Consider the following 26585-nt stretch of genomic DNA (forward strand, 5'->3'; position numbering starts at 1 on the left):
TGCCCAGACTCCAGTTGTTACAAAGGCAAAATGATTAAGAAACTTACACATATATTAAGAACATGTTAACTTTTAAGAACCAAATCACCAACTTCTATGTGTAGTTTGCTTTGAGACTGGTGGAATTTGTCTTTTAGAAAGTATAGAGAGTAGAACTATTTCCTGGTGGCTTTTTATCTATATTTATTATATATATATATATTTTTTTTTTTTTTAGGGTAAAGGATTGAAAATTACGACATTGAAACCTTTCCACGAAAAGAGATACAAGGAGATGAAAAGTCTGGAATTTATCAAATTCCTCTGCAACACCAAACTTAAGAAATCTACTGGTGAAAGTAACCGTGGCATTACTTTTAGTAATGGTCTGTGTTGGCTGAACCACATTTTTAAAATCATCCAAAAAATGCCAAAAGTGTCTTCGTATCACTCAGTAAGACTTCATAACTCACTCACCAGCAGCAATTTGTTTAAAACTACATATGGCTATGGTGTGTCTTCACTTACAGTTTGCATTTCCAGTCTGGACTCCACCATCTTGTTTAGAATGTCAATCTGCTGGAAGCTGTACAGAGATGTACAACCAAACATATTTTCTGTTCATCATTTATTGAATCTTGAACATTTTATTTTTCTGGACATTGATACATTAAAGTTTCAATATCTCTCACAGCTGAATTGGTAGAAGCTCATAGGATTATCCCATCTTCTTTCCAATGACAACTTTGGCCACCTTTTTCAATTCAACACCTCTACGACTCAGCATCCATGATTTTCAGAAACATTTTTCATATCTAGAATTATCAAAGCATGGAACAACCTATCCTTATCAGTTAACAACTAGGATACTTCTAGAAATCCGTTAACGTCTAAGGCTCTTTTACTCTCCACTTTTCACTTTTTTTCTGTTTTATCCTATGACCTTTGCCTGCACTTCTGGCCTCCATTGTTGTCTTTCTTTCCTCAACTTGCTTTTTGATGCCTCTTTTGCCTTTGTCTGGCAAATTGTTGTGCATCTGTGCATTCGTAGACAATAAGTGCATCATTGAAGGTGGCAAGTAGACAGAATTGTGAGCAAGCTGGACGAAATGCTTAGAAGCATTTCATCTTTTAGGGAAGGGAGTCAGTCATGGCCCTTTTGATGTGGTTCTGACATTGGTGGCAAGAAGGGACTCAGAAGTTATTACTGAAGACAGAAGCACATCAAGATATTAAGTCATCCTCAAATCAGGGGCCAGGTGGTTCAAATGCTAGCAACTGGACAAACTCTATGAAAGTTCCCTAATGGCAAGTGTTAAAAGAGGTGACAGATTAAGATATAACCAATCATGGTTGTATTTCTAGTCATACCAGAATTATTAGTATGGCCTTTAACTCTGAGAAAGGAATTTTGAGTGCGAAGGCAGGTCTCGCCTTTTTGACTGGTGAGTTGTTAGTGAAAAGAATGGAAATTATGGGAAATGCTTCCAGCTGGGAACTGAAACCAGCAAGCAAGAAATAGCAGCCAAATCTCTCTCAGATCACACCCTCTCAGGGGAGAGATATATTCTTTTCCTTCTCCTCCTTCTTCTTTTTCCCTCCTCTCCTCCTCCTTCTTCAATCATATCGAGAAAGCAAACTTTTGATCAGCCGTGAATGTGACTTAGTTTCACACCCATGCACGAGTTGTGTGTGCGCACACACACACGTGCGCATGCATACATACATATATACGTACGTACGTACATACATACGTATGTACGCGCACACACACACACAGTGAAATTACAATTTCAGCGATAAATTAAAATTCCACGTTGTACTGGGTAAAGCGAAATATAATTAATCCTTTATGTTATTGTTAAATTGTACGCTATAATGAATAAAAAGGGAAATTAATATTTCTCTACGACGACATTGACCAAACGTTTTACTTTTTGATTTTAGACGCTGTGATCACATTCTTCGGTGTGATCTTCTCAGTTACTAAGAGTGTGATTAGAATGAGATTTGACTGCTATTTCTAGCAGGTCGGTCGATTTTGTTGTAAGGGCGTGTCTAGTTGGTTTATTTTATTCCAATTCATTAGAATTAATTCTATTTATCGACCTCGTATGTAGGAAAGCTAATCTCAACCCTGCTAATATTCCAGTTTATAAACAATAAAACATCAAAGTCGCCGTTATAGGATTTCTTTGAATAATAATTCATTTATGATCTGAGGATGTTAGAATGCTACCGTTTTTACTTCCGCAAAAACAGTTATCACTTTCCCGACGAATTTTCCTTCGAGAATTGACTAGTTTTTCATTTATGCAGTTGTTTTCCCCCAGTTCTTGTTCCATAATTTAAATGTATCTTTGATTTGCTTTAAATAACAGATACGACCCTAAATCCCCCTTGCTCTGCGTGAACAGTATTTCCTTCCTTCGATTTAAAGTTATCATTGCTATAAGAAAACAAGTCTTCGTTCGTTTAAATCTTTTGTTGCTGAAGTAATTCTGTTATTTTGAATATTGTTATTTATTTGCAAAACTGAAATGAATGCAGAAGCTTACGAAACCGAAAATATGATCTTGAGTTAGCGAAATGGAAAACGGTACGCTATTCTCTAAAATCGCTTCGAAACTGAAGATGAACTACAATATAAAGGAATAATAATAATAATAATAATAATAATTGCAGTACATCGTTGTGGTTTTTTAACCGCTTCAAAATCTTATCGAAAATAATGTTTCATAATTAAAACATATAATATAGATACTAGTTAGCAAAAATAAGTGATGTCTACATGATTCGTTTATTTTTCCGTATTATAAGCATAAAAACAAAAATATCAATTCATTTGTAGCTTTTTTAATTCTTTGTTTTTGTTTATTTATATTTATTCTCATTTATAATTGATAATTTGTTCTTAACCGACGCACCGACGCAATTAGGAAGGCGGATGCCGGCAATATACACGGGAGATAATCATGTACATCCTGTTCAATTAATCTTCCTATAAAGTAATACTTTTAAAACATTACGTTAATAAATATTTCTTTTATATTATGCTATTATTTTAATTGAAAATAATTATAAATAACAATAATAAAATAATTATTTCAAATTATTGTCATTATACCCATACTTAAATTAATTTAGAGAGTTTATAAAATATCTATACCAGCAGTTGATACTACACTAAATATATATAAGTTTGTACTCCAGACGTAACTCTTTAGCTTTGCGCAGAGGCGGTACCATAGCCAATGAGGGTTATCCGAGGCGTGGTTATTGCTAGTTGAAAACTATTCCCAATACCCCGCGATGGCGCCTAATGGGCGCCAATCGCAATTTTTAGGCACCTCTACGGAGGTGTGAAATCACTTTAATATCAGACTGTATTGATTGGTTGTGTATCGATAATGATTACTGAATCGATGTCAATGACCCAGCACGGTTGTTGCATGTGTGACATGGTTATCCATGTTGACAACGATTCTTTCACGTGGTATTTCGACTTCATATTGAATATGTTCCTGAACTCAACAAAAAAGGCGAGATGGTCACGGACAGAGCGCCTTTGATCCTTAAGTCTGTTCGATCAAAACGTATTTTATTGAATATGTCCCTGACCACATATGATGGCGTTGGATTAACGTTTAGGGAGGTTTGACTGTTGTTATTAGCAGATTGTGCGACTACATAAAGAACTTTTCATTATCTTGGAGAAAGCTCATTGACGTTGGATTTAGCCCTTTTGCGATTATTCGGTCTGCCAAGAATAGCAGACAATCTCCCTTAAAATCACACACTATCGTATCGTCTTTAAAAAATATATATATACATTTCATCCAAGAAATATAAATGGAAAAAAGTCGGGATGAACACGACTGGAACGCCTTTGATTTTATGTTTTCTATATCAGAGCCTGCCTGGGGGCTAGTAATTTTTCACGTGTAGAGCCTCTATGCTACAAATATCAGTTAAATCACTGCTCTCCGTTTTAAAAAGTGATACATCGGATAGTATTGCCCTGAAAAAAATCCCACGATGGTCAAAGTTGGAACGCTTTTGATTAAGGTTGACATGGAACTGAACAAGTCTTGCTTACGAGGAAACTGTGTTATCAATCAAACTGCTAGAGATAGCAGCCAAACCTCTCTCAGATTACAAACCTACCGTCTGAAAACAATGAAAGGGTACTTTGAATAATATAGTCCTAGATAGAATAATACTAATATAAATTTTTAAAACATGTAAGGACAAAGACAGGACGAAAGTTACAAAGGGTTTTGTCCGAAAAGAAGAAAACGTTCGTGTAAACAGTGAAGAAAACAGAGAAAGATGTAACAAATAAAACTCCCAATAGGGGGGGGGGGGCGCTTCGAAAGGTTACACGTGGAAAAACCAATAAAAGCCACGGGAGCCTGGTCAGAAACGAAGTGTGTATATGATGCAAGAAATCCAGGTAAAATAAAGTTACAGGGGCTTTGTCCGGGAAGCGGGGTCCGAGGGGTTTTTTTTTCCGGATCCCATAAATTAATTGTGACTTTTTTATTCCTGTGACTTTATTCCAGGCCACCATATATTAATTGTGACTTTTTTCCTGTTACTTTATTACCGGTCACTGATGCAAGATCCGAAACATCCATTGACTCCAAGTATGTAAACGTATGAAAAACGTAAATAAAACGTAATTCCTCCCTCCCCTACGGTGTAATACCGTATTGTCATAGCGTAGAAGCCATACATTGTTAGTTAATAAGCGGCTTGAAATATTAATGTCATAACTGTTATCATTTATGGTATCTAAATGAATTGTGACACGTTTCCCTCGTGATTTATTTCCATTTCTTTGTTTTAAGAAAGCAATGTCGCACGCGCACGCACACACACATTAAGTCAAAGCTAAGATTTATGTACAAGGAGCACAACAGTAGCCTATCGTGTTGAAGGTGACCCGAGACTGTCTGCGGTGCCGGGTTCGAATTAACGTTCTTGCGTAAACTAATTCATTTTTGTCGCTAATGATCTGCTAAAATATGAACATCGAAAATTCCTCCACTTCTAAAGACAAGATCTCTGATTACCATAATTAAAAACAGATAACTAAATGTTTATCCCTGTACAATGAATAAAATAACATTAATCACATATAGAAGGAACTATGTATCACAAATGATTTCATAATTCATTTTAAAACATTATAATTACTGAAGAATTGAGAATTCTGTGCGATTGCTCTGCTAGAAATAGCAACAAACTCTCTCTCTCAAATCAAACCCTGTACGTTTTGTCAGCCTGGTACTTATTTCATCGGTTACTTTTTGCCGCACCGTTAAGTTACAGGGACGTAAAAAAGCCAACATCGGTTGTCAAGTGTTGGTAGTAGTCAAACACAAACACACTGAAGGGTATCTATCTATCTCTTCCCGTCTATCAACTCTCTTCACAAGACTGGTCGACCCAGGACTGTAGTCAAGGACACTTACACAAGGTGCCACGCAGTGTCTGAACTGAGAACCATGTGGTTGGGAAGCAAACTTCTTACCACATAGCCACAAAGAAATAAAAACTGGAACATCTTTGATCAAAGACTTTCTACAAGGCTGACTTGGAGTTAACTAATGAATATCTTTTAGAAAAATGAAATGAGTGTAAGTTCTTATAAACAATGCAATTAGGTTCCACAAACGATCAACAAATAACGGCATGAAAGAATCTCCTTATAATAATGGTTTCAAATTTTGGCGCAAGGTCAACAGTTTAAGGGGACGGGGACAAGTCGATAACATCAACCACAGTAACCGACTCGTACTTATTTTGTCGACTTCGAAAGGATGAAAGGCAAACTAGACTTAGGCAGAATTCGGAAGAAATGCTGCGGAGCATTTTGTCCGGTGTGCTAACGATTCTGCCAGCTCACAGCCTGAGAATCTGCTTGCATTATAATACAAGTGCGCTGACCGTTCTCATTTTCACAAGACTACTTATTGCTATGGTAACGTCATCTCGAATGCTCACCACAAAAATTATGTAAGAAAACTGAACCTTACGAATGAAATATAGAAGACAGCATAGGCATATAAAATGAATAACCGTAATATTTTATGTGATTGAGTCTATGAAAATGCTAAGTGTTAAATGTTGTGAAGCAATCGTCATCCTCGTTCGAGGTTGGCGGCGTGGACTGTTACTAAGTACGCTATGTAATCGGATGTAGCAGTATACACATGATAGCAGTTAATAAGCAACTTCCGGTAAATATCCTTCCCCGTCATCGAAAAAGTTCGTTAAAAAAACATTAATAGTTGTTGCTAAATGCTGCACAAAATGGCAATGATTTGTCGGACAAACATTCCGAATTGCTAAAAGTACAAGGTCAATTGTAAATCTAGTTAGCTATAGGTATAGAATGCTTCATATATTAGCCATCAAACAAAACACATCAAGCTTGTTTCCCATATCCCTCCGCCTCTCCTTTACTCAGCCATCCGCCATCTTGCGGAATCTCTGAAAGATTTTTTCCCATGGAATAAATATTGCAATAATATATGGAATAATATCGGAGTAATATTGCAATAATAGATGGAATAATATTGGTTGTGAGAAATAGGCGCACATGTTTGTTGTTATAGCCGGCCTCTGTCTGGTAAGTGAAACTATCTCTTGAGTTTTTCCCAATAAACTCTTTCTAACAATAAACACAGAATTTTCTGCAGCCAAGAAATGTGGCCAGAAAAGCTGTTTTTCCTTTTCGTTTTGTGCGTCATTCCTCTTTTCTCTCCACTCATTGTGTCTGTGGCTCGATCTATCTATCATATATATATATATATATGTGTGTGTGTGAGAGTGTATAAATTTTCGTGTTCCGAAATATATTTAATTAAACAATTTGTAAATAACTCTTTTGAGATGATGCATAGAGACAGAGAGAGATGCACAAACACAGTATTTGTTGCATGTTATTTCTTCAACTTACCACATATTCCTTTTTGTTAATAATAATACAGCCTTTCGTCATGTTCTTATTTTGCACTTGACTCAACTAAACTTTCAATACTACCATTAAAGCATGTATATATACATACATATATGTTGTGTGCTCATATGTATATATATACACACATATATATATAATGTGTGTGTGTGTATATATATATATATATATATATGATGTGTGTGTTATATACTGGCTCCTTATTATTGTCTTGCCGCAAGTAAACAACTAACTAAATACTAACTACAAAGTTATAATAGAAAATCATAACTGATTGAATAATTCTTTCTACTGCAAGCACAGGGCCTGAAATCTTGATTGATGGGCTAATCAATTACCTTGAACCCCTAGCTCAACTGGTACTTATTTCATTGCCCCCGGGTGGATGAATGGCGAAGTCGGTTTCGACACTATTTGAACCCAGAACGTAAGAATCGAATAACTGATTGAATAATTGTTCCAAATCCCAGTTATTTAATTACTCTTTCGTTTCTTTGTTTTTTAATTAATATATTAATTGTTAAAATAAATCTGAAACTATTACTTTAGGCCTTTGTTGCATCCTAACATAATCAATGACAGACAAAATGCTTTGCGGCATTTCGTCTCTCTTTAAGTTCTGAGTTCAAATTCCACCCAAGTTCACTTTGCCTTTCATCTTTTCGGGGTCAGTAAAATAAATACAAATTGAGTACAGGGGGTCAGTGTAAACGACTTACTCCCCCAAAATTCCAGGCCTTGTGCCTATTATAGAAATGTTTATTAGTATTTCAATTCGGCTTAAATCAAATGTGTTGTTTTTTTTCATGTGCAATCAGTCATGTGCTTTCTGAAACGATTTTAATAATAATAGTAACAATAATAATCTTTTCTACTAAGTATACTCCTTTAATAATTATAATAACGATTCCTAATATTGGCATCAGGCTCCTAGTCGATTTAATCGATTTCTCGACTTGACTCATGTTCAAATTATTAATCGGCCCAGAAAAGATAAAAAGCTGACTCCCGGTGTGATTTGAACTCGACGTCAAGATACGTAACTAAATGGTTTCATTCTGCCTAAATAATCATCCGGGAATTATTCTCTTCCAACTACATCAAGAATCAAAAATAACAATGAATTAGTTAAATTGTTGTTGAGGACATCACTGATGAAATATTCGATTACATTGATATTAAGGGTTAGGTTTAATTTTTTTTCTTATTGGTTACTCTGTACAAAAACACCAAAAAAAAAAACGGAATCTGTTTTATGACATCCTAAAAACTATACCTGACAATGTGAACTAAATATATATATCACATAAATTTGGATAATTCAGTTTAAATGTGGTGTACTAAATACCACATGCTGTAAATTCATAATGTGTGTGTGAGCTAGATATGAGATGCCAGGTTTAAATGCATCATCAGATTAAGTCCCTAACAATTCTGAGTTTGAACCTTGCCAAGCTATTTTACTCTTTCTTCATTGGAATAAATATGTGAAGTATTTAACTTGTGGTAAATTCTCTAATACAATACACTGAATCATTGGAGCATAAGCATTGTAAATTCTGATGTCTGTGTCGTTCAATATTTCTATCAGTATATCTAGCCAGGTGAGTACCATCATTTAAGCATATTTGGGGTACAAACATAAACTTGCATCTCTTCAGTCAGACTGTCATATACCTGAAAATACTGTATGCCTCAGTTTGTTGTTTGAAAGTCGTGAATCATTGTTAGATATTTCATCAGTAAACACAGTAATACGCCTGACACAAATATGATAGAAGAAGGAACCTCAAAAGAAATAGTTTCCCAATAAATAGCTTTGGTGTCATAAAATATCTAACTTTACAGTTGATATTCATCTTGTTCACATGAATGGAAACCACTTTGATCAATTGTGTATCAGAAATTAAAATACAAAGATTTGTTTGTTGACAGATTTCCAATAAATAGACTCCTTGGTGAGATTGTTTCCTTGCTGTTAAATCTTGTAATTTATCCTATTCTTACAAATTTGATTGTAGACAACTAAAAGTTAGGAATGTGAAAGAACCCAATAGTGAAACATTTCAAAACCTGTCAGAAATATTATCATTGTCATTAAACATCTAGTTTTGAAGTAAGAATTGCATTCCACTATATATTTGATTATTCAAACAGTTGATATATTTTAGTAATTTGTATTTAGCAAAAACTCTTAATTTAACTATTAAACAATATGCTTCAATTTTAAACTTGCTAACTTTGCTTGACTTCTTTTTTTCCTCTTCATCTAACTTGCCAAAATTGAATGAAAATAATAATAATTGCATGAAACTGTTCAAACTCATTAGTTATCAATCTCTTTTCTTTTAATTTCTGTAAGGCTTCCAAAATTACAAACCCAATATTTCTCTTGAATTTAATGAAGAAATATATGAACTATAAAACTACATATCAGTCAAATGAATTGTATATTTTCAATTAATTCTGGTAATTTGAAATTTTGATCATTTTATATTTGAAACTAATATCAATGATACAAAAATTTAAATATTTATTTTATTATAAATCCAAAGTATAAACATAGTTCAATAATAACTAGTAAATTTATTTTGTATATGAATTATATTTTAAACTGTAAAAACCAGAGAAGCTGTTGAAAATAGCTTAAAAATTTGAGCCTGAATTTGACTGGAGTCTTTGTTCTTCCATTGTCTCATGTAGCTGTGATTTTAATATAGTTTAAACACTAATTTTTTAAGAGAAATAGATTTTATTGTTTGCATTCATGGTAGTGCTTCTTATAATATCTTATTAGTGCTTGTCTAAAATGCTGGGACTTGTCTTTCTTTCTCTCTCTCTTCAAGAGCTGATACAAATCAAAGGATAATATAATGGTAATTTATTTCAGAAAGCTGAGATATAAAGGTAGATTTTTGAGACCTAATGAGTGGTGCCAATAGAGAGGTAGTCACTTTCTTTAAACAGTCTCCTGTATATTGTTTTCTCCAGCTTCTGTAGGAATCAGTCCGTCACCTCATATGATGTCTATTTCAGTTTTGATCTGGAATGTGTGAAGTTGGAGATCCTCTCCAGCTCCAAGAATAATGTCTGTACTGAAGTTACCATATGATGGCTATGAAGAAGACGTTTCAAAAGAAAGCAATGATTTGACAGTGGACTCTGGGTAGGGATATTTCTATATCTAACGGAAACTGTAAATTTTTAATCAACGTACCTTAACTGTGCAGAGTGAATGAAGTTCTATTTCCCTATGAAAAAGAAACATTTCCAAATGTATCCTATTCTTTTAGGTAGCTAATGGGAAAGGATTCTGATCAATATTAAGAGATGCATGGAAGCTGTGTGGTTAAGCTACCTGAATTCCTATGCTACAGGTTCAAATTCCCACTATGCTTTTTGTGAATTCAACACCTTCAATGACCTCATTCTCTATTTGAGGTTTTTTTTATCTTCAAATAGTTTCTTTCATAATGGTAGTTTTGCACCTGTTTATGTCATATCTTATCCCAAATAAAGTAAAATTGTTGTTTTGAAAAAATAACATTTCTTCCCTATTTTAAGACTATGCTAATAGATTGGTTAAAATAATGTTGATCTTTTAACTCAAGTCCGAGAAACTCCTAATGAATTTTTTCAAATCATATCTATACAACCACATGAAAACTATGTAACAAATATGGGCTCCATGTATTTTAATGTTTGATGGCCGGGATGCTTGCTCTACCCTCAGATTTCAATAGTTACACTCTGTTGTGTGTTCATCGTCTTAACCCTTGTCTCTTTTTAAATGCTTGAGATAAACTGTTGTCTTTGAATTTTGTAATGCATGGATTTTGCATGTCTTAAAGTTGCTATTAACAATAAGAAAATGATTTATTAATAAATATAAAAACAGTTGGGAAATCTTATTGAAAATTTCCATTTTGTTTTGCCCAAATATCTTAACATATCTTCTCGCCTAATTTAAATATGTGAGTACAATATCTTAATTATTCAGCAATCACATGATTTATTGAAGTATTTTGTATAAATTGGTTTGAAGAGCTGAATCCTTTTTTCAAAATGTGCAACTCCGTTTTAATCTGTCGGATGTCTCAATACCATCTACTGAACGGATGGAAAGGATGAAGGACGTATCCAATCATCCTGAATATGCAGTATTCCTGGGCACAGAAATACTAAATGGTCATGGTTGGAAGACTCTTGATCATAGAGCTGCCCCGTCAGATGACCTTGGACTAAATGATAACCATTTGTACAAGCCTCCCCTCTCTGTTTCATTTACTGAAGGACTCTACACACGTATATATGTAATAGTTGGGGGTGATGCCAGATATGGCCATATTACTTCTACCATTACATGGATTACGTATGTAGAGATTATAGTTTCTATGCTAATAGTTTGTCTTTAACAAAACAAATCAACCCATTTATATATAATGGTAAAATAAACATTAAATAATGATGTTAATTAATGATTGCTTCATAATTGTGTACGGAAGTAATATAAATTCAAAATAACTACTTTCTAATTAACTTTTGTAATTTAATTTGTAGGTGACTTGTAAAATAGTCTAGAATTGTAATTACTGTAGTAATCTGTAATTACAAGCTTTTAAAATCATAATATTGAGAATATATTAATATAATCCAGCTTAAACACCTAGAGACAGTTTCTGGCAATATTTACTCCTTATAAGTAACAATAATAGCAAAGTGGTTAGAACGAGTTGGCTTCTGGTCAGAAGAGTCTTCCACTAGTACGGCTGACCTCTGATCTGAGTAAAGTACTGAGTTATTCTGGTCAGCAGTTCAGAACAGGGAAGATCAACTCTGTGGAGGTGTGACCTTAACCCTTTAAGCATTCAGAAAACTCTTGTGAAATGTTATACTTATTTATTCACCATGCATTATTTCCCCACTTTCAGATTTCAATGATGTAATTGTTTATTTTGATGATATCATTGTAGGGTAGGTGTGAGAGGTTAAATCTGGCTAATTTGAACACAAAACAGGTAGAATATTTGGGCCTGATGTGGCCAGTTTAAATGCCAAAGGGTTAATAGTGATGTCACTATTCTCATTTCATACATGTTGTTACCTATTCAACATTTTGGTGTTTCCGTTTTGCCTGTTTCCATTGAGTTTTTTTAATATTTTTGTCTTTGTAATCCTTGTATTTTTTTTCCCCTATAAAATGTGAATATTTTGTGGATTTCCTTCAGCACAAACTCTCATCTTTGTAGGAAATTTTGAAGTGAATTGAGACTGGTAAGAATCTAAATGCTGAAGCAAAGGAATGTATATGCAAAAGTGGTTTTTATTCATAACTTGAAATTAGTTTTACACACACACACACAGCAGGGGAATGGTTAAGGGATATATAGTCTCAGACCCTACAACTGCCAGTGTATTAGTGTTTGGGGTTTTTTAAAACTTATTTGCTTGAATAAATGAAAATCAGTTAGTATGTTGTAAGGTTGAACTATTTTCACCAAAGCTGTAGTTTATGATTTCATCGGATCATTTTTAGGAATCAGTTTTTCACTAAAAGGCTCAATAAGCTTCAGATTTTTCTCCATTTTACAGATTTATCTTGCAAAAGCTTTCAAGGAATTTTGAATAATTTACATCAACTTCAAGAATCTAGACTCGGCTGGAGACAGTTTACACACACACACACACACACACACACACACACAATATGATGCTGTGTATAATAAATACCTATAACATGGCTGGGTCTTACATATGTAATTTGAATTGCAAATTTTCACTACTTGTAATTAAGTTATTTCCTTTATTTTAGTTTTTAAATGCTGTTAGAGGGAGTTTTGTCTATTAATAGCATGGGTAACCTCATTTCAAGACATATGTGAGATCCCATCATATTTGAATTTAGTGTGCAAAATACTCCCCTGATTTATTCTTCATGAGTCATGTTGTTAACATTGTTTATAAAGCTTTTGTTATGAACTCTGCATTCATTTAGTTTAGTTTGAATCTTTATAACTGTCTCCTCCTCTCTACACATTGATCACTGTCTTTTTAGATTCCAAGTTGCCCAATTCATATACCCAACAAACCATGTTCTATGTAACCCTTTTCACCATGCAGCTTTCCTTATAGTATCATAACTGGAATTATATTGAATTGAATGAACTTATTGTCCATGATATTTAGGTTTCAGTTGATGAGATGAAATTTAATGCTTGAACTTCACTAAATGACCATGATGATGTTTGGGATTGTTTTAAATATAATTTGATGAGTTGGACCAATGAATTAATTTAGAGTGTCATGTGGCCTTTTTTTTTTCAATGTCTCTATTTCAAAGTCAAAATATTATTGCTTTCTTTATAAAAAAAAAAAATTATAAATTTTTCTTTATTCTCTTGTTTCCAGACATAATTCAGAACCTGGATTCAATTCTGAAAGTAGACAGGAATTGACAACTCAAGGTAAATGCAATTCTGTTCCGTAAGATACCTGTCCATTTATTTATTGGAGAACAGCAGCCAAAAAAGTGAACTGAACAAATATATATATTTAAAAAAATAATCTATTATAATAATGAACTCGTTTGTGAGTTTGTCCAAAATCATGCAATAAAGAAGTAATGTTATACTTCTTTCAGTTTTTCCCAATGCATCAATTCAATATACCTCTAAATAGATATGGAGCAGCCCTCCAAACTCTTGGTTATTTTAAGAACTATGGCTCTGAGTATTGAGAGTATAATTGTTCATGTAAGTTAATGTGTTCTCTCATCACATTAGTGACTGTAAAATATTTAAAAAATACAATATTGCTTATCTCTACTGTCTTTGTTGCTAATTACTAACCAGTAATTTTGCTGGTATTGTAGATCAATTATTCTACAACAAAAAAATGTTATTTCATGCATAAAATTTTTTAATAATTTGAATAATCAGTTGAACTGTGAATTAGAGAAAAGATGCAAAATTGCTTTTTATACAGTGAAGCTCTAAAGTCTTGATATAATTTATTTTAACCTTTTGTTTTGTTTGAAAATTAAGATTGAATTCATATATATATATATATATATGTGTGTGTGTGTATATAGCTGTACAACTCTGAGACCTTTTTTTTCCCCTCCTAGCTAGTATTTTTTAGTAAGAGTAGCTGCTAGTCATGTCCCTAAATTTTTCCCACAGAATCTTATTTATTAACCCTTAAAGAACAGAAAGCAAGTTAACCCCATTGAAATTTCAACTCACAGCTATGAAGATATGACAAATGCTCACAGCTAGTGCCATTGAAAACCCAACTATGTTCTAACCAAATCACAGAGTACCATTAGAAGATGGTCTCACCAATGTGGTTTGAACACTTGATCTGTAGATTTAGCATCCAAAAGAATTAGGGTAGTTTTAAGTATCCTGTTTTTAAAACTTCTTTCCACAATTTAATGATTCAAAATAATATAGATGTATATTAACTTATGTGTGTATATGTATTAGATAAACTGCAGAGTTGTAAAGCATTTCACTTTTAAATATAGTTTCGAATATAGTTTGTGCTCTTCTAATAAGTATATGGTGTTACTGATTGAAAATATTGTATTTGCTATTTTATAGCCATGCTTCAGAAAGATGAGAGCCAACTGGGACCTGACATGCAGGATTCTCATGACGTAAGAATTTTTTAATAATGCTATAAAATAGATTCTTACATAAAAACTCAGTACTCTAATTTATGGTTTGACAGTCAATGTTTCTGTGGAACACTTAGTTTATTGGTTGCTTATAAACTGGATTTATATCTATATCAACATTTTCAAGAATAACACACACAAAAATAGAAAAGAATATGTTGACCAAAACATTACAGAAAATAAACTTTGTTGAATACCCTGTATAGATATAGCTTTGAGTTAGCTGTTAAGGTTTAACACTCTGTTACTGCTAATATAGTCTATTTAAGTGAAGCATTAAATTGTGTGTGGTTGAACCTCAGTACAAAATGCATATAATTCCATTTTGTGATAGAACGCTTAGTAAATGGAAAGGCTGATCCAACCCCTGTCCTTATGCAAAGAACATCAATAAACAACATATTTGCAGAATCATTCAGTTATACCAGCATAAATATTGGATGTAAAATGGAAAACAAAACCCCAACATCTGTATATTGACTTGTCTCACATTCATGGCAAAACATAAAAGATGATGTTGATTTAGATTTACTATTGTGAAGTCCTTTGATACCTGTGGATTAAAAGCATACCACCACATCTGTATATGTGCGTATGGCACTTCCATGGAGTTGTTTCCATTTAGTGTTTCAATTTCATTCAGGAGGCATCCGTTAACCAACAGAAGACACCTCAGTTGCAATACAATAGGACTCAACTTGGAACCATGTGTTTGCCCAAGCAACCTCATAACTCTACATCCTTTACCAGCAGCCTGTCGAAACTAAACCACATCAACTATTCAGTCTTGTACGTTGTTTCTGCTAACTTGCTACTCTCATATCTAGATATCCTATTATTATCGTTATTGATACCTTAATTCTCCTAAATTATTCACATTAAGCATGTTAATTTATTCTTTGTTAATTTTGCTTTTATTTCAGCAAAAGAAAAAACCTGGTTGGACTAAAGGTAAAAAAAGGAAAGCAACAATGAAAGATAAAAATGCTCCAAAGCAGCCTTTAACTGGTTATGTACGTTTTTTAAATGAGCGACGAGAAAAGTTGCGCCAGGAGAATCCAAATCTCTCATTTTCTGAAATAACCAGACAGCTTGGTGGTGAATGGTCTAAATTGGCACCACGAGAAAAACAGGTAATCCATTTGATTATCTTTTTTTTTTTTTAAATTAATTATTCAATTCTGTTGTGACAAATCTTGTTTTATGTCAGTAATGGTCGACTGATTGAATTAAATCTATTTTCACCCAACATCTTTGTAAAACTCAACAACCAATAGTTTTATGCTTCTAATTTTTTTCTTAATGTGGGTTGTTCCAGTTTGTTTTAAAGCAAATAGAAAACTGTCAAATTGGTTTATCATCCTATATATTAATATTGTTTTATTGCATTTCATTGCTAACCACAATTGCATGCTTTTATCAGTGTCAGTAAATAAAGAAAATTGTACCAAAACAGAACATTTCTCTCGATATCAGAGTTCCATAGTTCCTCGTGCTTATTGGTTTCTTTTCTTTACAGCGATACCTTGACGATGCAGAGAAGGACAAAGAACGATATTTACGAGATATGGAAGCTTACCAAAAGACAGATGCATATAAATTATTTAAACTCCAAAAGGAAAAAAAATTAAAAAGTAAGGCAATTTATTTATCCTGGCAGAAGGTAAATTTCTCAAATATTGTTTCCGAGAACAAAATAAAAATGTTTGGTTAAAAAGTCCTAAATTAGTAAGAAAAATATATTCAAAGCAAACAGAAACAAGAACACTAATGAGGCTTGAACCCTATATTGATTGATTACCGTATATTAACAGTTTTGCTAATTGAATGACAGACAGGTGTGTGTGTGTTTTCTTTTACATTATTTTTTCGTTTTAGGAAAAATAGGATTAGTTTTCACAGGTTTAAAGACAAGATGTGGACTGAGTAACCTTGAACAAAGGGGAGCAGTAACAGAATAAAGGAAAATCATTAATCCTTGCAGATTAAACGAAATGTGCCATCCATACTGTAAAGTGACTGGCAATAAATGGGGAAGGGTATCCAGCAAACTTGTCACAACAACAACGATTGGTGGTTTTTCTTTGTTGTGCATTTCAGATGATGAACAAACATGACAAGTAGGAAGATGGTGTGAAACCTATCCAACTTTATGCTAGCATGGAAAATCAGACATAAAAGAATGATGATGATGATGATGATGTGTATTACATCATCTTTAAATTTGCAGCTGGATACCTTTCAATAACCTTTAAAATATGCAAGCTGTTGATCAGCCAATCAAACTGATGCAAATAGCTATGTGCCTTACCCAGTGCCCATAATGCAGCAATTGCTATATATTTTTCTATTATATCTCATGTAAATATTCTGAAAATAATAATGGATATTCTCCTTAAGTCTTTGAAGAAGAGTTGGTTTAGAATTTATATAATATTCAATAATTTTATAGTTAAAAACATTCCTTGAATGAAATAATATTGATTAAAAAATAATTTACATGTTGTATACAGCTAACTTGACAAATTAGATCCAAGACCAAGTTTCTGTTGTGATGTCCCCCGGGGAAAGGTAAACATACCGTTGCTGTCATTGTTCCTTCTCAACACATGAGAATATACAAAAATAAATCATTTTTCTTTTCCAGGTGATATAAGAGAAGATTATGATGGTCAAAATGGTTCTGCTCTACAGGTAAATACAATTTCATGAAAGTATTTATATGGCTTAGCTTTTAATCCAAGCTGAGTTTGTGTGTGTGTGTTTTGGCAGTAGACAGATTCCTTTCAACATCAACTTTGTAAGGCTAAAAATTCTACATTAATTCTCGCAGTGTCACTTTTTCTTGTGATTCAACATTAAAAAATGCAGAAGCATTGAATTTATTCATATCAAGCCTGAGAGAGAGAATTATTAAGCAAAACAAAAGGATGTGAATGCTCTGGAATGTTGTAGTCTATGAAATAGATGTGACTTGAGCGATTTATATGAAATGACATATTTTACTGCTCGTTATCAATGTCTAGCACTTTCAGGTGGGGGGCGGGGAGTGGAAAGAAGATACACTTATTTTTCATTGAAGTAAACGTTGATTAAATAGAATTATTATATTTTCTGGAGTACAGAACAAGAAATGAAGTATTTGCTGATAAGACCAGAGTAAAAAGTCTTGTAGTTTATCAGTTCCCATGCACCTGTTGTTCGCTGGAATTTATAATAGGCATTTAGTGAACAGCTAAAGGTTATATATTTATTATTTGAAGACTAAATGTTAATCTTTAATCTTTATCCATTACAGCCTGAAAAGGATGAAGAGGATTATGGAACATTTGATATTCCTGTTTTTACTGAAGAATTTCTGGATCATAATAAAAGTAATTATTTTAAAATCATATTTCATGAATTCTTAAAAGATCGTCAACATTTGTTCCATTTTGATGTTAAAGAAAATATACAAACATAAAATTACTTTAAATTTGGTTTGAAGTTTTATTTTGAAATTAATTTCCTTGGTTTTACCTTTTGTTTTCAGCACGTGAACAAGAATTACGGCAGCTACGGAAGCAGACCACCGAACTAGAAGAACAAAATGCTATTCTAAGTAAACATATCGAAAACATGAAACATGCTATAGAGAAACTTGAATTGGAAGCTGTACAACAAAGGAACCACAATATGGCTCTCCAGTGTCACTTAAATACACTTCGTACAATTTTGACAACTAACTTTGCAAATGTGCGATTGCCAGGTAAGATTCTGTTAGATTTCTTTCTATTAATTTTGTTTGTTTTCAAGTAAATACCTCAATACTAAAACCTGATGGTCAGGGTGGTGGCAGTATTGTTGTTAAACTGTTTTATATGTAAAGCCTAACTTTAATAAATCTTATTTCAAATTAAATACTTTATAAATAAAAATATTTTTACTTCATCATTGCCTAGTTTCAGGTTTGATCTCCCAAAAGCTTGAAACTGGAATTTAGGAGAAAATTGTGTGGCCGTCCGTCGAAGGGACAGTTGTTGTTTTTGGATGGTAGATTTAATCCATCATCCACTTCAACACCACCATCTCCTCTTTCAATACTCTTTCATACAGTCAATTCCGTTGCGTGTCTTTGGCTTACACCTCTGCTCCGTGGGCTTATCCTCTTCTCTCTCACGAAACCATCGTGTTTCATTCTTGATATGTATTATTTTTAACTTTTAATTGTTTTTGATAAACAACACAATTTATATTATTTCATGCATTTTGATGCAAACTTCTTGAATGTTTTCTAGTTTTGTCATAATGTTCTTCTGTTGTTTCCAGGTACAAACGAAGTTCCTACACTAGAAACTATTGATTCTTATATGGCAAAATTGCATTGCATCATTCTGGAAGCTCCTCAAGAAAATGAAAGCCTCATTGTTACAGTAAGGGAAATTGTTGGAAGACTAAATGTTGACGGGTGAGTTTCTCATTTAGAAAACTAAAATTATGTCAACTAATTAGAAACATAATGAAAAGGAATAAAGCAAGGGGAAGCTTGATGTGATCCTGAAGAGAGATATTGGTTCAGGTAAAAAAAAAATAAAGAGACTTTTGACAGAAAATAAGTCAAGAGAAGCATCCAAGCTCGATGAATAGCATAGAATAATCTCCAACACGTATTAGCTTACTTTCATTATAATCTTGAAACAGATGATTGGGATAAAGAGGTGGAAGACATAATTAAAATTCCCTTAATTTTTTGATAATGTGTATGAGGGTGGGGAGTTGTCTTAAAAGTTTGTCCTTGTGTCGGTACTTTTGAAATTCTGATTTTATGAATTTGGTATATTTATATAAATAAATAAATAAATAAGCAAAAAAGCAAGACAACAATAGGGAAACTAAAGTCCATGCTAGTTCTTCTTGATATCTGGGAAGTTTATACTCTGATATCACAGCTAGATTTGATCTGGTCTGAACAATAATCTATTTTTATTCAACAACTTTTCACATACTCTTATCCTTTATATATATATAAATATATATATATATATATGTGTGTGTGTGTGAGTACATAACTCAGTGTTTATTTCCTTTTACAAGGTAGTGGGAGATTTGGCTGTTATTTCCAGCAGGTTCAGGTGCCTTCATTGGCTCCTATCAATTCAAAAGTAATTGCAAAGAAGGGGTTTGCTTATTCAAGCAACTTTTTTTTTTTTTCTGTTCTGTTTCTGAATGTATCAGATTTTGTTGATTGGAGAGGTTTTTCTTTATCTCAGATATTGGTTCTATTGGAACAAATATGAACATTGTGGATAATCCTTACTGATATGATATCAATCATTATTATCGTTTTGATGCCTTTTTTGTCATGCTGGTATGGGTTTCACATGTCCCATGCAGCATCATACCATCTTGTTTTTTGCTATCCCATATTTGAACTCCCATCTTCCTGACATCTGACTTTACTCCTATTTTCTCATTTCTTGTTCCATTTTTCTGTGCCACAGGTACATACAACAGTTAGTAACAAGGTAGTTTTCACTCAACACTTGTTGTCCATTCACATCACATGTCCACACCCACTTTCCCTTTCCTTCTGCTCTGTCTTTTCACATGTTATCTCATCCAATGAGCTTCATTTATTTCTCCCTAGACTTTGCAGTAACCTGATTTCATTTCCAAGTTGCATCACTTCCCTAATTACATGGTTAATAAAGTTTGCTTTTCACAAGAGAGAGAGAGAGAAAAACCCTTAACCCCTTCAGCATTTAATCCAGCCATATCCAACCCAAATATTCTACCTGTTTATGTTCAAACTGACCAGATCCAGCTCCTCACACCTACCATGCAATGTCATTCTAAAAATAAACTCACATTTTTGAAATCTCTAAGCTACAAAATAATACATAATTAATTTTTTTTTACCTGTGAATAAATAAGTAACACATTTGACAGTAATCTGAATGCTGAACAGATGATTGTTGTTTAGCCTCCAACACAGCCATAACTGCTCTTTAAACTTCTTTCTTCCTTTTTCCTTCCTGATTTATTATTCTCTTACTTTAACCATTTCCAGCTCTGATTCCATTGTCTGGGTTACAGAAAATATGAATTCCATATTCTGGGCTGCTTTGGCTTTCTTTTGCATCTAGCATTTTTGAAATGTTATGAAGAGCTAAATATCATCTGAAGCAATGTTAATAGGAGGTTGTGTGCTGTAAAGTTTACTAGAAATTGTTTATCTTGTCATGTATGAGAGAATGAAATTATGTATTTACCTGTTCATCAGAAGGATTGTCTTACTCCTGTGAGAGACTTGCCCATTTATTATAATAAAAGATTATAGAATTAACCAATAATTGTTAATGAGTATAAAAGAGATAGAAAAGAAAACAGTTTTACTGTTATACCTCTTTTCTTTGTTAACTGATTCTAGTAAAATTTCTTGTAGATTTGATAAAATTGTTCAATGTATTTTATCAATGATGATGGACTTGGCATTGTTATAAATCAAATAGATTTTCTAATAAGGTCAGATAATTTCCAGTTGGAATTATATTCATTTTGGAATTTGTATTAATTTTCTCAGAAAGATTAAATTGTTAAAAATTTGACGGGGTTAATTTTATTTTTGCATACCCCTTTTTTTTTTTTTGAATGGCGATGGTAATATAAACTGCTATTTTTATGTTTAATGTTGCCTGCATTTTAATCACCATTGACTATTAAACAACTCTCTGGACTACAATAAATAGACTAATTGAACTGACATTTTGTAGCATCTTTCTCATGCTTTCTAGTTTCCAAGCATTTCCAAACAAAATTGATAGAATTTTCTTGCTCCCTGCATTAAATATGTTAACACGAGCTTGACTATTGTTTTTGCTTTGGATGGCCTCTCTGAGTAATTAACTGCAGTGATACATTTATTACAAATCTCGTGATGTTCCTGTCTACTCCTGTGCATTGTTGTCCATTGACCTGGTGATTCTCAGTTCACTATTTCAGTGAGGTGAAGTTGAATCTTTACTGGAGAGGTTTAATAGCATCAAAACATGTCTGAAGTTGTCTCCCTTAGTTGCTGACATGATTGGAATCCTATTACTAATTGAGCTAATGTTGCACTGTTCAAGTAACCCATCTTTTTTTAGACCAAGACAAAAGAGCAATGTGCATGATAACACTTGCGATCAATTAAGATCAGAAGCCATGAAAGCTTAGCGACATCTGACTTTGTTTTGAATTCAAATGCCATTGGGGTCAACTTTACCTTTCATCATTTTGGGGCTGATAAAATAAGCACCAGTCAAGTACTGGGCTCAATATAATTGCCTTTACCTTCTCCCTGAAATTGGTGACCTTGTGCCAAAATTTATTAATATAAATGGCTTGTAAGCATCTTGATGGAGCAGATCTCTCTCTTTTTTAATTATTTCAATATTGAAGAAGTCTGGAGTTTTTTTAGCTTTCTGATCCTGTAGGTTTTTTTTTTTTTTCCTTTCAATTTGTTGACTTTTTGTTTATTTATTATCTATTTTGTAGTCCATATGCTACCTTCGATTATTTTCTATAACAGAATGATGCATGTTTGTATCTGTGAAGCTTTTCACTTCAGTTTCGTAAAAAAATGCATCAAAGACCAATAAAGACATTCTGTATTCAGCATGAACAAGGATGCTTTATTTCAGATGACTTAGAAACACTGCCTTATCCCTGCCACTTCCCCCCACACACTTTTTTTGCTTCTTTTTGTTTTTATTGATATATCCCAACTCATTAATTGTGGAATTGTCATTTGTTTACTAATAGAATGAAGTCATCTCTTCCCTCTAATCCGCTGCATTCGTTTTAACACTGTTTTTATTGTTGTTATTGTTCCAATCATTTAATGTTTGTTTTTGTTTTGTTTTTGTACATATATAGCGTTGCTTTTTTTTCCCTGATGGTCTCTCACTTGTTTGCTTTGGCATTCTTCATTTATTTTCTTTTTTACTTTTTTTCCAATTTTGAGTGTGTCCTGCTTACACTCAAAACCGGATTCTCTTATCATTTGATGTCCAGTCAAATATCAAAAACAGATCTCACTCGAGGGGCAGCAGGCTCCATGTGCACAGCCTTTTTTTTGTTTGTTTGTTTTTTGGGGTTTTTTGTTCTGTTTTTCAATCAGAGATTTTTATTTGATTGTTTGTTGGGCCAAATGACTGGTTTAGGTTCTGTTTCATGATTCAAATTAATACTCATTTCTTTTTTTAGGAGTATTTCTCATAATCTGACCGTACAGTTTCTTCTGCGTTCATTTGTCGTATTACAAGATAATCATAATCTTCAGTTACATTTTTATTTTCACCTTTTTTTTTCTGCAAATGTTCTCAATTGTTGAACCCTATCCATTATTCAGATTTCAAGACTTCATTTGTTATACAAGGTAAGTTCTGGATCTTTAAACTTCAGAATCATTCAAACCCCATGTCTAAATAACGTTCTATGTTTGAGAAAAAAATTTGTTGCAAATAAAAACTTTTTTAATTTCTTCCTTTTTTGGTTTTTTTGAATGAAATTCTGAATGTGTTTTTGCTGTTGATAACCGAAATATCAATGAATCTCAGCTTTGCTAACTATTTTTATGACCAGCAGAAACTGTTAGCGTTGTTGTTCTTCTTCTTCTTCTTCCATTCACGCAAACTAGCCAAGGAATGCAAGTTTTATTTATTAACTTTATACTAAATTTGGCTTCAATTTAATTTGTTTCTTTTTTCTTTTTTTACTTTTTTTTTTTTTTCTTTTTTTGTTCCCTCTTGATTTCTGTTTCTAATTTGAAATTGTTTTAATGAAATGGCTTCCATTGTAGAAACGTTCAGTTTGTCCTCAGTTGTGTTATTGCTTGGTTTGTTTGTGTTTGTTTCTATGCTTCCTGAAGGTGTAGCAAAATAGATGGTTAAGGTTGGTGTCACTTCTGATTCCGAAATAATAGCAACACAATAATCTGCGTGTTTAAAGGCTTTTTCAGTGCAATTATCTAATCTGTAATCTATCAAGCTTAATATAGCAATTCTGTAATATTGAGCTTAATCACATTGCTTAACCCTTGAAGGATCATAATTCTAACGAATCAACATATGTATTTCAGTTAATTTGACAATAATTAAGAATTTGAATAAGTTTTGTAAAGTAACTTTTTTTTTTTTTACATGATGATATAAGGTGATGTTTGAACTTGAAACTTAATGGAAAGTTCTGATGGAATTTTCATATCGAAACCACTAATGAAATCATTATGGTGGTTTAACGAGATATGTCACATTTTTAATTAGGGGCAGGTTGGTAACCCACAAGTGGAGGAGGGATCCTCAAGCTATTCAATGACAAATGGTGAAAATCTTTTTTTTTTCTTGGGAATGTTCTTTAATTTTCTTTTATTCAGTTTCAGCTTTCATATTTTTTATAATTACAGATTTTTTTTTTATTGTTATGGAATTATTTTATATTTTTGACTATTTAGAAATATTAATTATTATATTTTCAGAGATAAATTATGATATCAGGTGGTTAGAAACGTCAGCCTGTGTTGGTCAAAGACATTTGCTCTGTTCATCAGTCCTGAACTGGAATATTACACAGCTACTGAAACGAAGCGCTCAAACACTCTCCGTTTCCTCCAATCCTCAGAGACACATCTAACATACATTCACCAGCAATTCTCCAACTTTTTCATTGTTATTTTCAAGTGACTCATAAAACAATTGAACGTGAAAAATGAATTTTGCAGAAAGTAAGCCTGAGACGATGCCTCTGACTGCTTTCCAGTTTTTTTTTTTTTTTTTTTTTTTTGTCCTTTGCTTAATGACAAAGTCAATTTGTCATCTGACACCAATTCCAGCTGTTTTGTATAACTCAACACATTTGTAAACTGTAAGATCTTCCTGTGGACTTTCTGATTTGTTTTAAACGTAACAACATCATTGTATTATAGTCCATCTCTTTCATGAGAATAATTTGGAACTTCTCATAATTTACTATACACACACACACACACACACACACACACACACACACATGTAGACATAAATGCTTACATCTATACACATACAAATAAATTCATGTATGACGTAGGCATTCAATGCTATAGATATATGTGTGTGTTTGTGTGTACACAATCATACACGCATATATATATACCTACATACATACATATATGTATGTATAATATAATTCCTCTACAAATGAATTAAACTTTGCTTCAAAATTAAAAATTTTGCAACATAAACATTAAACAGTCTTGTTTTGTTTTTTATTTCTTGAAGTAGAATCTTTTATATCATTGTCATTTTTTAAACGAGTTAAATTTTTAAAAATACTCTTAGGGTGGGCTCTTATTATTTATTTTTTTAAGTCTCCAAAAGAAGAAAAGCCATGCTCAGAGCCTGATGGTCCAGTTCCCAGATCTGATGTGCAGTTGTTAGAGGAATGAAGAAACTGCTTTGTGAAATGTTTAAGTCAGTGCATTGAAGGAATACATATATAAGGTGTTAGGGTTCCACAACAAAGTAATCTCTGAAATTTGAGGTCAGGTATCAAATTACTGGACCACATGAAAGTCACTAAAAGAGTCAGGGCCCAGTTAATTAAAAGGAGAGTTAACCTAGATGAGATGCAGAGACATTGATTGATGTTCTCTTTAAAGTTTGGCAACTACAGAAGTATTTAGCAAAAGGTAAACCACTGTTGACCTGAAGAAAGCCTTTTACAGGGTGCCTCAATCCCTCATCTGGTTGTTATTGTGAAAGCTAGGGAGAGATGTTCAAGGATGTCGTTGGCAAAGTAAATACAGCAGTGAATTTAGTGTGCAGGTAGTTCATCAGGATTCAGTTATCAGTCCCCTCTTATTACAGTCCTCTAGGTCATAAGAGGGGAATTTAAGACTGGTTGCCCATATGAACTCTATACTAATGGCCTTATTATAGCTGAAAGTGTGGAAGAATTAGATTTAAAATTTCAAGTATGGAAACAAAACCTGGAATCAAAGGGTCTTAAGGTTAATTTTATAATTAGCAGGAGAGCAGACATAACACTAATCCCTTCAGGTAAATGACTCTGTTTCATATGTAGAAATTCCTTATGGTGTGCTCAGTGGAAACTATGGACACATAAGAGGTGCAGTGGAATCGAAACTAGCTTAACCCTTTAGCATTCAGATTACTTCGTCAAATGTAATGCTTATTTATTCACACTGGTTTGAATTAATTATGTGTTACTTTGTAGCTTTGGAATTTTGATGAGATAATTGTATATTTTAAGAATATCATAGGGTAGGTGCGAGAGATGAGAACTGGTTGGTTTAAGCATAAAACAGAATATTTGAGCCAGATATGGCTGCTTTAAATGCTAAAGGGTTAACAGAGGAATTGGAACTTGCTTGTGGCAGATGTGTAGGAGCAATAAATAATAAAAGTACACAGGAATTAGATGTTCTGAAATGCTGACGAGGCTCCCTAGAAGTAGTAGATTGTTTCTGATATCTAGGTGACCAAATTAGCAGTGTAGGAGGATGCTCTGAAAGGATAGTTGCTCCTAAACGTTTATTTGATTTGTCTTTCATTCTCATAAGTTAGGACATGTTTTCTGTCCTTATTAGAAATCAAGTAATTAGAAGAAGCAACACAACTAAATTCTTGACTGTGTGTGGAGTTTTTTGGGGTTTTTTTCTTTCCGAAATGTTGGTCATGGACATTAAGTCTTCTCCAAGAAGGAACTTACCATCTTTGAGAGACAGGAGATGGAATTTCAATTATTAAAGATAATATTCTCTTTCCCATCATTACCTTTCTCTCTCTCTTTCCATTCAGAGAATATGACATTTCAATGACACATTCCCAAAGCATTTTCCTGTTAATAATTCATGCCACCACAAGTGCGTTTATAAGTTAGCAATTCTGTCTGTTTGGTTTATGGATGTCTTTTGCACAC

General features: G+C 33.0%; 1 protein-coding gene and 1 non-coding gene across 4 annotated transcripts; both read left to right on the forward strand.

Moving 5' to 3' along the window:
* The first annotated feature begins 3204 nt into the window (after positions 1–3204).
* On the forward strand, positions 3205–3340 carry LOC128249988 (U4 spliceosomal RNA). The gene has a single exon (XR_008266128.1). It is a non-coding gene; the product is annotated as a U4 spliceosomal RNA (small nuclear RNA).
* A 1989-nt stretch (positions 3341–5329) lies between these two features.
* On the forward strand, positions 5330–24892 carry LOC106875920 (high mobility group protein 20A). Of its 3 annotated transcripts, XM_014924233.2 has the most exons (12): positions 5330–6619; positions 10004–10133; positions 13376–13431; positions 14572–14627; positions 15572–15781; positions 16168–16282; positions 17296–17342; positions 17947–18022; positions 18181–18396; positions 18957–19095; positions 23020–23046; positions 24145–24892. In XM_014924233.2, exons 2-12 carry the CDS (start codon positions 10054–10056, stop codon positions 24155–24157), a joined length of 1035 nt encoding a protein of 344 aa, XP_014779719.1. In that variant the 5' UTR covers positions 5330–6619; positions 10004–10053; the 3' UTR covers positions 24158–24892. The 3 variants fall into 3 exon arrangements, with proteins under 3 accessions (XP_014779719.1, XP_014779720.1, XP_014779721.1); XM_014924234.2 differs by lacking the exon at positions 23020–23046 and having other exon boundaries at positions 5338–6619; XM_014924235.2 differs by lacking the exon at positions 10004–10133 and having other exon boundaries at positions 5339–6619.
* The last annotated feature ends 1693 nt before the right edge of the window (positions 24893–26585 follow it).

The sequence above is a fragment of the Octopus bimaculoides genome, chromosome 18 (assembly GCF_001194135.2).
Source record: "Octopus bimaculoides isolate UCB-OBI-ISO-001 chromosome 18, ASM119413v2, whole genome shotgun sequence".
NCBI classification, from domain to species: domain Eukaryota; kingdom Metazoa; phylum Mollusca; class Cephalopoda; order Octopoda; family Octopodidae; genus Octopus; species Octopus bimaculoides.